At 47.3% G+C, this 12,655-nt stretch overlaps 1 protein-coding gene across 1 annotated transcript in view; it reads right to left on the bottom strand.

The window, feature by feature from the left end:
- CRIM1 (cysteine rich transmembrane BMP regulator 1) overlaps window positions 1–12,655 on the bottom strand; it is a 204,277-nt gene that overhangs the window by 8,163 nt on the left and 183,459 nt on the right. The window contains exon 14 of the mRNA XM_043918249.1: window positions 5,510–5,704. Within this exon, the coding sequence (XP_043774184.1) occupies window positions 5,510–5,704 (195 nt within the window). The remainder of the gene's footprint in view (window positions 1–5,509; window positions 5,705–12,655) is intronic.

A 12,655-nucleotide genomic window follows, 5' to 3' on the forward strand; every position in this document is an offset into this window, starting at 1 on the left:
GCAATGGTTTTGGTCCCTGGGTTGGGAAGATCCCCTGGAGGGGGGCATGGCAACTCACTCCAGTGTTCTTGCCTAAAGAATCCCTTGGACAGAGTAGGCTACAGTCCTTGGGGTCACAAAGTGTCAGACACGACTGAAGCAACTTAGCACGCATGTACTCAGACATGGCAAGAACCAGACGCTCCTGAGTTTTGAAAGGTTTAACAACTCTCTGACATCAAAAAGAGAGTTTACTGAAAACATTTTCACTTACAGAAGCACGGGCCTGAGTATCAACTAGTGATTCCAAACTTTTCTATCATATTTGAGACACCCGAGGCCCTTATAAAACCTGCTCACAGATCCTGATTTGGTGGGTCTGGGCTAGGTGGTTCTAGGCTGTGTGTGGGGATGGTGTTTAGCTTGCCCACTGAGACATCTTGATATGCAATATGAATTTCCTGGAGGAATCTGGGAAGAAAACCCCTTGACATTTACATGACATCTTTCAGTGCTATGGTGTCTTGAGCCCCTGACCTCCCTGGTCCAACACACAGCCTTGAGCTGCCTTATCACCCCAGGGGCTGACCTGCCATTGCCCTGCAGCTGCCTCAGGAGAAAAGGCTAACATGAGACCCAGATGGAAAACCTGTGAATGTCAGCAGCTAAGTAGCAAAGACTTCTACAGAGCCCCCCAGGGCTGGGGTCAGCTCAGGGTCTTCCTGGGATAGCAGCAGAGAGAAGCAACTTTGAAATTCCTGTGCCTCATTCCTGCCTGGAGGTAGATTTCAGTGAAACCTTCCACACCACACAGGCTCGACAGTGTGCGTTCTCTTCCCACAGGTGCTTAGAAAGGCTCTACCTGGCGATGGCTGGGGAAGTTGGAAGGATCTGCCCAGTATGGAGGAGGACTGTCTTACTCCGTGGTTACTTAATCACCATCGTTCAACCAACATTTCATCAATACTTCCTTCGTGGCAGGCACCGGGCTAAGTCTGGGGCACACAGTTATGATCAAGACCAGTTCTGCCCTTATGGGCCTCCCGTGGTGAGTTCCATCTCCCCATTGGGCAGCTCACAGCCTGTCCTCTGGATCAATTTGCTCTGCTGAACTCAGTTCAGCTCTGATTAAAGTTCACCCATACCACCTCCTTCATCACCAAATATTCAAAGCTCAGTTCAGAGTTCTTGGGTCTAAGAGGAGAGGGTCATTTCCCTTTAATGCGAACTTAAGAGGGAAGCCACCTCTGAGCACTTTTGCCAAAAAGGATAAATCTTTCAAAAAAAAAAAAAATGCTTGGAGAAACAAAAAGAAGTGTGGGTGCTGCTGAGTTTCCATGCCGAGACCGAGGCCTGCCATGGCCAGAAACGGCAACAACCCCAACTCTCAAACAGAACCCTTCTGACATTTACTGCGAGAGCCCTTCATAAAGCTGCTGGCCTTGTCGATGACACAGGAGTGACACACGTCGTCACCTGGCCTGGAGGCACAGATCATGGGCACTCGGTCAGTTAACTACAACTGGGGTCCAGTTTGATCTGAACTGCAGAGGAACCGGAGACAACTTAGTGGTGACATATTTTAAATTCAGATGCACCGACCTGGCCCATTGTAGGACTGACCTTCCTTAAAATGTCTGTTTCTGGAATATGGGGCGGGGTGCTTGGGACTTGCAAAGTAAGGACACCATTTTTGGGGGGATGGTACTCCAGGTCAACCTAGGTCCAAGACTCCCAGGTCTTCTGCTAACGAGCTGCGTGGCTTTGGATCATTCACTTAACTTTTCTGACCTTCAGTTTTCTATAAAATGGCACGAGTATTGACCAGCAAACCAGTTGACAAGTCTTTTACTCATATCCAGAGGTGGCGAAAGGAGGACATGCTTGGTAAGGGCAGGGCTATTCAGAATGTCGGTGGATGTGTGCAGGGGGCAGAACCAAGTACAAGTAGCCTGAACCATCCGGGGGAGAAGCAGCCACCTGAAACTTCACAGAGAGACCACGAGAAAATGGGACAGGAGCCCAGGCTTCCTGGCAGGCCACACTTAGTCAAACGTGAAGTGGCAGAGCTCAACTGACTACAGAATGTGTGGAGATAAAATGGAAAAATGATTCATCAATAATACATCAGAAGCAGAAAGGGGAGTTAACAGAAATTAAGTTCCAATCCAACGGTGCACGCTGACAGAGAAGTCACTGGAGAAATCTCTAGTCGTGAACAGATGCCAGTGAAACCTGCATTCCCTCTTCTATCACACTCGCAGTTGAGGAGAGTGGATCCACCTCTTCCTGCCAGCATCACCTGAACTCGGGTCCTGTCATCACACACCTCGGACGTCTATAAGGCAGGTCACAGCTGTCCTGGCCCCGGGTCTCTCCCGGCTTCAGCCCCTCCTGCAGACCCCGTGAGCCTCCCCAGAGCACCTCCATGATCTTGTGTTTCATCTGTTTAAAAAGGAGCCTCCCAAGAAGGATAAAGGACAAAATCCACCTCTCTGTTTGAATATTAAAGCCCTAAACATCTTGACCAAAGCTGTCTTCTCTGTCCTTACCTCCTGCTACTAGAACTCCCTATTCCAGGGGCATCTGGCCTCCGTCTCAGGGTCTTTGGTCAGATGACTCTTTCACTCCAATGAAGAGAACCCGCCTGTCCTTCAAGGCCCAGCTCAGTCTTTCTTCGAGTAAAAGCCACCCAGACAGACCCCTCTACTCCACAGGAAAACCCTGTCTGTGAATTGAGCACCGTGGTCTGTAGCTGAGATGTGTCACGGTTATCTCCAATTCACCACCCACCCCTTCTTTCTGAAACCGTCTAAGCAGACTTTGCTGCCACCACTGTAGGGAAATGGCTCGTCAAAATGACTTGGATGCCGCCAGATGCATGACGGTCAGTCCCTACTTCCCACCCGATGTCACCCACCAGCACTTCTCCCACCCTTGCTCCAGGCGGCTCCAGGTCACAGCTCTTGCTGTCTTCCCCTGTGGCAGGGGCTCCTTTTCTGTTTTCTATCCCCGACCTGCCCAGATCCCAAAAGTGGAGGGTTCTTGGGCTCAGTTCCAGACTCCCTTTTCCTCTCTATCTCCACTCACTTCTTGGGTGACCTCGTCCAGTCTCAAGGCTTAAAAACCACCCATCTATGACAACGTTCAAGTTTACAGAAACCTTTCCTATCTCTCTCCTGAGCTCTAGATATTCACTGTCTATTCACTGCCTCCACTCAGATGTCCAATGGAGATTTCCAACTAAAAAAATGTCCCAATAAAATTGATTTTACACCAGAGTTGCAACTCCATGTTTTAGTCAAAAACATTACAGTTGTTCATGGAGTCTCTCCTCTTCCTCCCACTCCTCACATCATGTTCAAATCCGATCAAATCTACCCTTTTACTAGAATCAGAACCTGGCCACTTCTCCCACCTCACATCTACTGCCCTGGTCTCAGCTTCCACTTCTTCTTTTTTTTTTTTTTTAATTTGTTGGAGGCTAATTACTTCACAACATTTCAGTGGGTTTTGTCATACATTGATATGAATCAGCCACAGAGTTACACGTATTCAGCTTCCACTTCTGCAAGTAACATTCCATCGTTGCTCTACTCAAAGCCCTCCAGAGTTTCCATCTTATCTCAATAGAATTCTAAAATCACTCATGAGATCTCATATTTTGGTGCATGGCTACTTCTCTGCTTCCTTCTGGTTACCCTCCCTGCTCAAGGAGTCCCATCCACACAGCCTCCCTGTTTCTCTCCGAGCATCCACGGCATATTCCCACCCATCGGGCTCTCATCCTGCTTATATGCACAGGTTCTCTCCTAATCCATGATTCCTGCCATTCTTCTGGGTCCCTTATAAATGTCATCCAAAATGTGAGGTGTTCCTGGATCATCAAAACATCCTGTCCCCTCTTCGGTCCAGCCCCTTCCTCTCCCACCCTGGATTGGCTATGTGTCTCTCTGTGGCCCGATCCTCATCTTGTGTTCTGTTTACTTGTTTGCTGCCTGTGTCTCCCTAAGAAAACATCAGTTCTGTGTGGATGGGCACTTGCTGGATTCACTGTCTTCCCCAGGCCTCAAGCAGTGCTTACTTGAGTAGGCATGAAATGAATCTTGGTTGAATAAATAAGATCAAGTTTTACTATTTAGATCATTAAAAGCATATTACTAGGAAAACTGGTATGAAACTTGGGAAACAGGTGAAACATATTAGATAAAGCAACTTGGATGGGAAATACATGTTTCTCCTCATACTTCTCATGCAGAACACTTACAGATTCTGTTTCTCCAATGTGCGCACTTATTGATACACGGAAGCGGCCTTCTGACTCTTGGTCTACATCTTAAACAAGGCCAAGGAGACTAAACCATGAGGGATCTGAAGAGGGCTCAGTCGCCTGACCCTTTTTAAGTATCCCCTTCTTTTCAGGGGATAAATGGACATTTTTAGAATTGTCTTGCTTATACGGCACCTAAACAAAAGGCAAACCTGTGCTGTGCTCAATGAAACCCTTGAGATTTAACTGATTGTACCATTTTACAAGTGCATGGCGTGGATGCCCTTCTCAGCTGCTGTGACCTCTAGCCCACTGTGCTGCATGGAGTGAGTCTCTAATGCAGTGCTACAAGGAAACACAGAAGCGGGGTGAAGATGCAGGGGCTCCCGCCTCGCTAAGGAGCTCCCTGGGCTCCTAGAGTGAGCCCTCTCTTCGGTCTGTGTGGTCTGGACTGCCTGCGAGGTCTGTGTATCCAGGGCTTTCGATCTGGAACACTGCCCAGAGGCTGTCTTGACAAGGGCTCAGGCCCTGCGTTGCTGGGATGAGGGGCAGAAAACAAAGGAGCTGTTTTGGCAGGAGACACGGACAGGGAATCCAGAAGGCCTGGGGGAGGATCTGGGCAGCTGAGGGGGGGCTTAGGTTTAAACTGGGAGGCGGATTACTGGGCTGATGTGAACGGTGGGATGTGGAAATAGATGCAGACAAGTGGTCTATCTGCAACAGCCAGCTGGGGGTGTGCCCTGAGGCTCCTGTCCTTGGTGGGAAGAGAGGGAAAGTTCAGGGAGGACAGCCTGGGACAACCAGAACTGATGCACTAACAGACTGGGCCAGGATCATGTTCTTTAAAGGCAGTCTTCCATGTTGGTTTTGGTAGACAGTCACCTTAGAAGAGATGCCAAGTGTATCCCCTACTGTGTCTGATCATGGAATCATGGACCTTTGTCACTAGGCTCAGCCACCACTGCCCACAAACTGTGCTGCTCAGATACGGCAGATGTCATTAATACCCATGAGGGTATACCCACCAGGCCCGCCACTGACAGAGAACACCAATCAGAAGGACCAGAGCAATTTCGGCATGGAACCAAAATCAGGTGCTCACCTGGAGGTCACAGTCTCTCAAGCTACCCTCCATGTCTCTCTCTGGGCCAAAGGAATTAGTTCCATAGGGTTGGGTCCAGGAGGCTCTGAGTCTGCTCTAATTTGCTCTTAAAGTCAACATCACAGGATGAAAAGTGGCAGGGTGGCAGCCTAAGATACCTGGGCACATGGGGCAGCAGCTGCCTTCCACGTTGATGGGCTCGACGCAGGGCAGCGGTGGGCAGCTGACGGTGGAGCAGAGGGTCTGGCCCTGCAGGCAGTAGCAGTGCGTGCAGCTGTCGATGTCCCAGCGCTCCTCGTCAGCGTAGGCCTTCCCGCTGAAGTGGCACACCACCTTCTTTGGGATTGTGTCCTCTAGGGAAGAAGAGGACAAATGGTGGAGTCACTCCATGTGACAAGCACAGTTTTTCAACATAGTTGAGATGTAAGCAGGGACAGCACTGCGCAATCACGGCATGCTCTGGGATGCCCAGCATTGGGTGAAAGTTCCGCTTCCCCAGTCCGCTGGCTCAGCAGACTCATCGGAACACTCATCCTGTGGCCTGAACCTGCTCAAGGGCCATCAACGCTGACACAGGGTGGTAATTATAGCAACCAGCCAGGAAACGTACTCGCTGGCCAAGAGTCACTGGACGGTCATCGCAAAATATATAAACTCAATCATTGTATGGCTATTGAACACGCCACGTGAAAAAACTAAAACACAAATAGGTAGGGAGACGTGTTCAGAGGTTTTGTTCCATGTGTAAAGAGATTAAAAAGTCCAGCTGAGTATCCTTGTAGGAACAACTCCCATCTCTAGTTACTCTCTGTAACGAGATGATGCAGGGGAGGGGGAAGGAGTGACGATGGCCTCTCCCAGGGAGCCGGCAGGTTTCATGTGCTCGCCCACAGGGAACTTGGACTGAGATAACCATTTCCTTCATTTTACAGGAATGCTGAATGCATTTCCTTCTCATCAACCAGGACATACCTACTTCAAAAACAACCTCATTTCAACCTATTATTTCCAGCAAAGTATGGTTTGTGAAAACAATACATTTTTTATGAGTCCGTTTTTGTATATAATAATTTACACAAAATTGGCTCAGTTGTGTCCAACTGTTTGCAACGCCTCTGTTCATGAGGATTCTCCACGCAAGAATACTGGAGCGGGTTGCCATTCCCTTCTCCAGAGCATCTTCCCAACCCAACTGTTTGCGATGCCTCTGTTCATGGGGATTCTCCAGGCAAGAACACTGGAGCGGGTTGCCTTTCCCTTCTCCAGAGCATCTTCCCGACCCAGGGATTGAACCCAGGTCTCCTGCACTACAGGCAGGTTCTTTACCATCTGAGCCACCAGGTTGATGCAAGAATTTACAGTGTAACACATTCTGCTCTTTTTCCTCTGTCCTTCCAGGCTGTCCTTATACCCTCCCTCCCCCAACCTTTACCTTGAAAGTTTCTTTCTCTTTGATTCATCACCTTCTCCTGGTTTATCTGAACTTATTACTAGTGGTCACATTCCCTCCAGAACTCAGAGTGAGGCCCAATGACCAGCAAAGCAGAGGTGGGGTCAATCAATGGAGAGACACAGGGTGGGGGTGGGGCAGCCCCTCCTTGTCACTGGCCAGGCTGATAATGGGGCGACTTACACTAACCTGGGGAAATCCTATGCTCAGCTTCTACCAGCACCTCCACTCGCCACTGCATGCATGCTAAGTCGCTTCAGTCCTGTCCGACTCTTTGTGACCCTATGGACTGTAGTCCTCCAGGCTCCTCAGTCCATGGGATTTTCCAGGCAAGAATATTGGAGTGGGTTGCCATATCCTCCTCCAAGGGATCCTTCCTGACCCAGGGATCAAACTTGCCTCTCTTAAATCTCCTGCATTGGCAGGCAGGTTCTTTACCACTAGCGCCACCTGGGAAGCCCACTCACCACTGGTCACTAGTTAATGAAAAATTATAAAGGCATCTGGAAGGAAAGTTCCTTAGGGAAGAAGTAGGGTGGGGAGCTCAGTTTCTCCCTGGAAGGCACGTAGGAAGGTCTGGCCAGAGTGGTGTTCGCTGCCCAGGCACAAAGGACAGAACTCACAGTGCTTGAGGAGCAAGGAGGGACATTTCTGTGCAGGGTACCAGGCCCACACCCTTTGCAGTCAAGTGTTCCCGGGCGGCTGGAACCACTCTGTGAAGAGCCAGCATGAGGCTTCCCATGGAGCTTTTCCAGAGAAGGATCACAGGCAGAAATATGTCTTTGGAATCCATACTCTCTTCTTACCAATCACTCAAGCATATGCCCCTGATGGAGGGCACCAATAATGTCTCATGACTCTAATATTTTGTGTTGCCAAAGACGGAAGTCTCGGTCCATAATAGAGTGTGATAAGTAATCATGGAAATGAGTCTGTCAAGTATTTAAACGCATAATCTCTCTGCTTCCCAATGCTTTTTCACTATTTCTGTCATTACTGTTGCCTGAGGTTCAGTAAGGGAGACAGTTAAGTTCTATTTGTAAAAATTCCACAGCAATAAGAGAAGAGACTCTGTATGATTTCAATACCTTTAGACCATGAAATTTTTGCACCTTTGTTTTAATCCCTGAATATGTTCCAGTATCTCCTAGTTTACAGTCTGGGAACTTGAATAGAATTTGTATCCCGCTGTTATGTGAAAAAAAAAAAAAAAGTTCTAGTTCTAAGCAGAAATTCTTTTTCAATATCTCTTTAAAAACGTATTTCACTGTATCTGGGAATACTCTATAGAAAGGGCTCTGGTGCATGGACCAGTAAGCTTAAAAATTCATTTGGAGGCTTTCATATCAAACTCATCTCAGAAGTTTTTGCTAATCTGAAATCCTTAGAGGAGGTGATTTTATTAAGATACCCAAAATCTACACAGTGAATGGCTGAGCAGAATCACTTAATGAACTTAATTCAAGTAATACACTGACCTCGAGCCAACACTTCATTGAGGACATTAAATTTGCCATCAAATCTGGAGTCTATTATGCAGAGGATTCTTTATGAAAGGAAGCATTTCTTCATAAAGCAATATTACTGATTACATTTTCCATACACCTTTCAACAGCTCACATGATGGACTAATATCACTGCATAAAATTTGAGTAATGCATTACGGTGCAAGGACCTTGGAGGAGAAGGTTATAATGCTCACCTCATCTCGTCTATCACTTTATCTACTTTGTGTTTTTTCCTCCTAGAGTTATTTTGCCAGTTCTCTTCTTAGAGAAGAGGCAGAAGACAATGAGAAAGAGCCACAGAAAGGATGAGGAGTCATTTTAATAAAAGAAGTTCATCTCAAGGCCAAGCACTGGTCTGTATTTTAAGATCGAGGCAAAAACACCCATTACATCTTAAGACATTTAACTAATCAATGCTAATACAAGTCAGGTTAAAATTACCCATAATATTAAGATATTAAAATAGTTATTATGTGGTAAACATTATAAAGACATTCAATTGTTTATTCTACAAACATTTATCATCAATGGGAAAAAAGGCAGGACCTGGAGGACCTGACCCAGAAGACTGAGCAAAAGTAGGGGAGAAAGGCTGTGTTGACTGGGACTCCTCACCAGGTGCCACGCAGCAGCCACTGTTTCGTGAATTCAACGTGGAGCTGGACAACACAACTTGGAGGGCGGAGCAACTAACTCTGCTGGGGGAACTGGGAGAGGCTTTGCGCAAGATTTGATGTTCTAGTTTTATTTTGAGAGATGAGTAGGAGAAGATGAAGAAGCTGGAAAGGAAGGCTACCGAAAGCAGACAGTGGTGTGTCCAACAGCCTGCCCCACTAGAAGGGCAGTGGGAGGTGTCAGGGCTGCAGGCAGGATGGCTGGAGATGAAGCTGGGGTCAGATCGTAAAGGGCCATGAAGAACAATGACAGATTTAGATCCTTCCTGTAGTGCTGGGAATGGGCCTTAATCAGTTTTGTCTTCAAGAAGAGAACTCTGGAATATGACAGTTGCTGCTGCTGCTGCTAAGTCGCTTCAGTCGTGTCCGACTTTGTGCGACCCCATAGATGGCAGCCCACCAGGCTCCCCCGTCCCTGGGATTCTCCAGGCAAGAACACTGGAGTGGGTTGCCATTTCCTTCTCCAATGCGTAAAAGTGAAAAGTGAAAGTGAAGTCGCTCAGTCATGTCTGACTCTTCTCGACCCCATGGACTGCAACCTGCCAGGCTCCTCCATCCATGGGATTTTCCAGGCAAGAGTACTGGAGTGGGTTGCCATTGCCTTCTCCAGGAATATGACAGTATGGAAGCCTAAATGGGATTAGGAAGATGGGAATGCTGTTGACAGGGATGTGCTATGGGCCTGGAGTAATGTGGTGATGGAGATGGTGATGTGGTGATGGAGATGGAGAGGAAGGTGAGGTTTAGAGTGATTTCTGAGAAACAGCAGTCAGGATATAGATGGTGGGGGCACACAGGCATGAAGGACGACTCTGTTTCCTGAATGGGAGGTGATACAGAAGTAATTCCAATGTATGAGTCACTTTTCCGCTTTAAGAAATAAATAGCTGGTGAGCCTGTCAAGGACCTGGTCAAGCCTTATCAAACCAGATATTCCAGTGGGTCAATCAGCACAGTGCAGCGGTTGACCTTCAAACTCTTTGCTTTTCTGTATGAACGCAACCACGAAGCTGCCTCTAGGGCAGAAATGATTTGGGGCTCAACAAGTAAAAAGGGTACTGACAAATGTCCGTCTAGTCAAAGCTCTGGTTTTTCCAGTGGTCATGTATGGATGTGACAGTTGGACCGTGAAGAAAGCTGAGCACCAAAGAACTGATGCTTTTGAACTGTGGTGTTGGAGAAGACTCTTGAGAGTCCTTTGGACTGCAAGGAGATGAAATCAGTCAATCCTAAAGGAAATCAGTCCTGAATTGGAAGGACTAATGCTGAAGCTGAAGCTCTAATATTTTGGCCACCTGATGTGAAGGGATGACTCATTGGAAAAGACCCTGATGCTGGGAAAAACTGAAGGCAGGAGGAGAAGGTGACAACAGAGAATGAGATGGTTGGATGGCATCACCAACTCAATGGACATGAGTTTAAACAAGCTCCTGGAGCCGGTGATGGACAGGGAAGCCTGGCATGCTGCAGTCCATGGGGTCGCAAAGAGTTGGACATGACTAAGTGACTGAACTGACCTGAAGTAAAAGGGGACCCGTTTTAGTCCCCAGTGGTGAAGATGTGGGATAACAGGCAAAGCTGGCATATCCCTCATGTATCTTTGCAAACAAACTTCCTTGACCAAATAATTCTATTTTCAGTCAGCTGTCCCAAAGAAATAATCAGAAAAGACCTCAAACAGGTTGTCTACATAGATGTCCATCACAATATTATTTATAAAAGCAAGAAATTAGGGGGGAAAAAAAACCTGTGTCCAACAACTTGGGACTACTGAAATGACTCATGGTACAATCATATATGAAAGAATACTGTGCAGCTATTAAAATGCATCATTTGTAGTATAAGATCAGTCACATAAAGAGAAAAATTTAGAATTGTCTAGAAAGAAATGAAAATGTTAACAGTAAGTACCTGTTAGAACCAAGGGTGAATTTTTCTTTTTTTTTTCTGCAATGAATATGAGTTACTCTTTATAAAGGCAAAAATAGTAAATTATCTCAAACAGACATGTCCATGCATTACCCACCTGCCCCCTCATCCCCAATACTGACCCTCCTGCCCCAACACACACACACACACACACACACACACACACTCTGAAGGAAACAGCTTAGTCTAAGCCTGGTTCTAAAGAATATGGTCATGCTTTCTGAAGGCAGATGACCCACTCTGAGGAATTTCAGTGGACTGCAAGAAAAGAAATGAAACCATGGAAGACATGCTAGAGATCAAATGCTGAGCTGCAGCATAACTTGGTGTCTCTGTAACTACTCAATCAGTAACTTACTGTATGATATCACTGTCCCAAAGAGTATTCATAAAATGATACAAGGAGGAGAGAAACTACTCTGGCTGTCTTGGAAGGCAGTAGGTTGAATGGAGAACTTTGACTACCTATTAGATGAAACTAAACTTTCTCATTTGATTTTGTTACAAAAATAAGTCTTTTTCTAAATTCAAGGAAGATGAAGAGTTCACAGCAGCAATATGATGACAACGAAACAGTGAAAGCCATTACTGGGACCCGACACACTGAAGCTACAGCAGGCTTCATGCACAGGTGCTAAGGCAGAGTCAGGCTGGTGAAGCCCCAAGAGTTTCAGGGGCCATAATGAAGCTCTTCCCCTCCAGGGAGGTAGCTGACTACCATGGACCCAATACCCAGTTGCTTCTACCAATCTCTCTCTATTCCATTCAAGTTCTCAGCACATTGTCTTGGAAACATCTGACCTTCAACTTCAGTTCATTTTCAACAGAATTAACTTTGACTTGAGATCAGGAAGCTCTCTTATTAGGTTCAAACAACGGGTGTAGGCGAGGGGTGGTAGAGCTGGGAGGCAGATGCCAGTCAACTGCTGGTGGAAAGCGGGAGCTGAGAATGCATCTCTTGCTGGGGCTTGCCAGGTGGTGCAGTGGTGAAGAATCCACCTGCCAATGCAGGAGACCCCGGTTCAATCCCTGGGTTGGGAAGATCCCCTAGAGAAGGAAATGGCAACCCATACCAGTATTTTCGCCTCGAAAGTCCCATGGACAGAGAAGCTGGCGGGTGAGTCCATGGAGTCACGAAGAGGAGGACACAACAGAGCGACTGAGCACGCACACACGGATCCAAAAAAGATCTTGTAGAGGGACTTGACTGCAGGAACGAGATGTCTCAAGGTTTGCCCAGAAGTCTAAAACCTGTGTTTGGGCTTCTGTGCAGAACTCAGCTGGGCCACACAGCAAGATCTAAGATCCATATGCCCAGCCCTCTCATAGCTGATCTCCTTACAGACTGCAAGTCCGAGGGTACAAATGGCAGAGACGAGAGAGAGAGGGTTTTGAAAGAAGGATTGAGGGCCAAGCACTGAAGAAAAGAACTGCTGGGCATCTGTGGAACCCAGGCGCTGTGCTCCAGAGTCCCTCAGGTTCAGCAAGAGGAGGGAATCTAATGTAACCAAGCAGCAGGCTGTGGAGCCTGAATCTACTCCTGCCTCCATCTGACTGCAAAGCAAACCACTTTCTCTGCCCTGTCTACATGCATGCTCAGCCATGTCCGACTCTGTGACTCTATGGACTATAGCCACCAGGCTCCTCTGATCATGAGATTTTCCAGGCAAGAAGGCTGGAGTGGGTTGCCATTTCCTCCTCCAGGGGAATCTTCCCAGCCCAGGGGTTGAACCCGCGTCTCCG

Source organism: Cervus elaphus, chromosome 11, assembly GCF_910594005.1.
Source record: "Cervus elaphus chromosome 11, mCerEla1.1, whole genome shotgun sequence".
Classification (NCBI taxonomy): domain Eukaryota; kingdom Metazoa; phylum Chordata; class Mammalia; order Artiodactyla; family Cervidae; genus Cervus; species Cervus elaphus.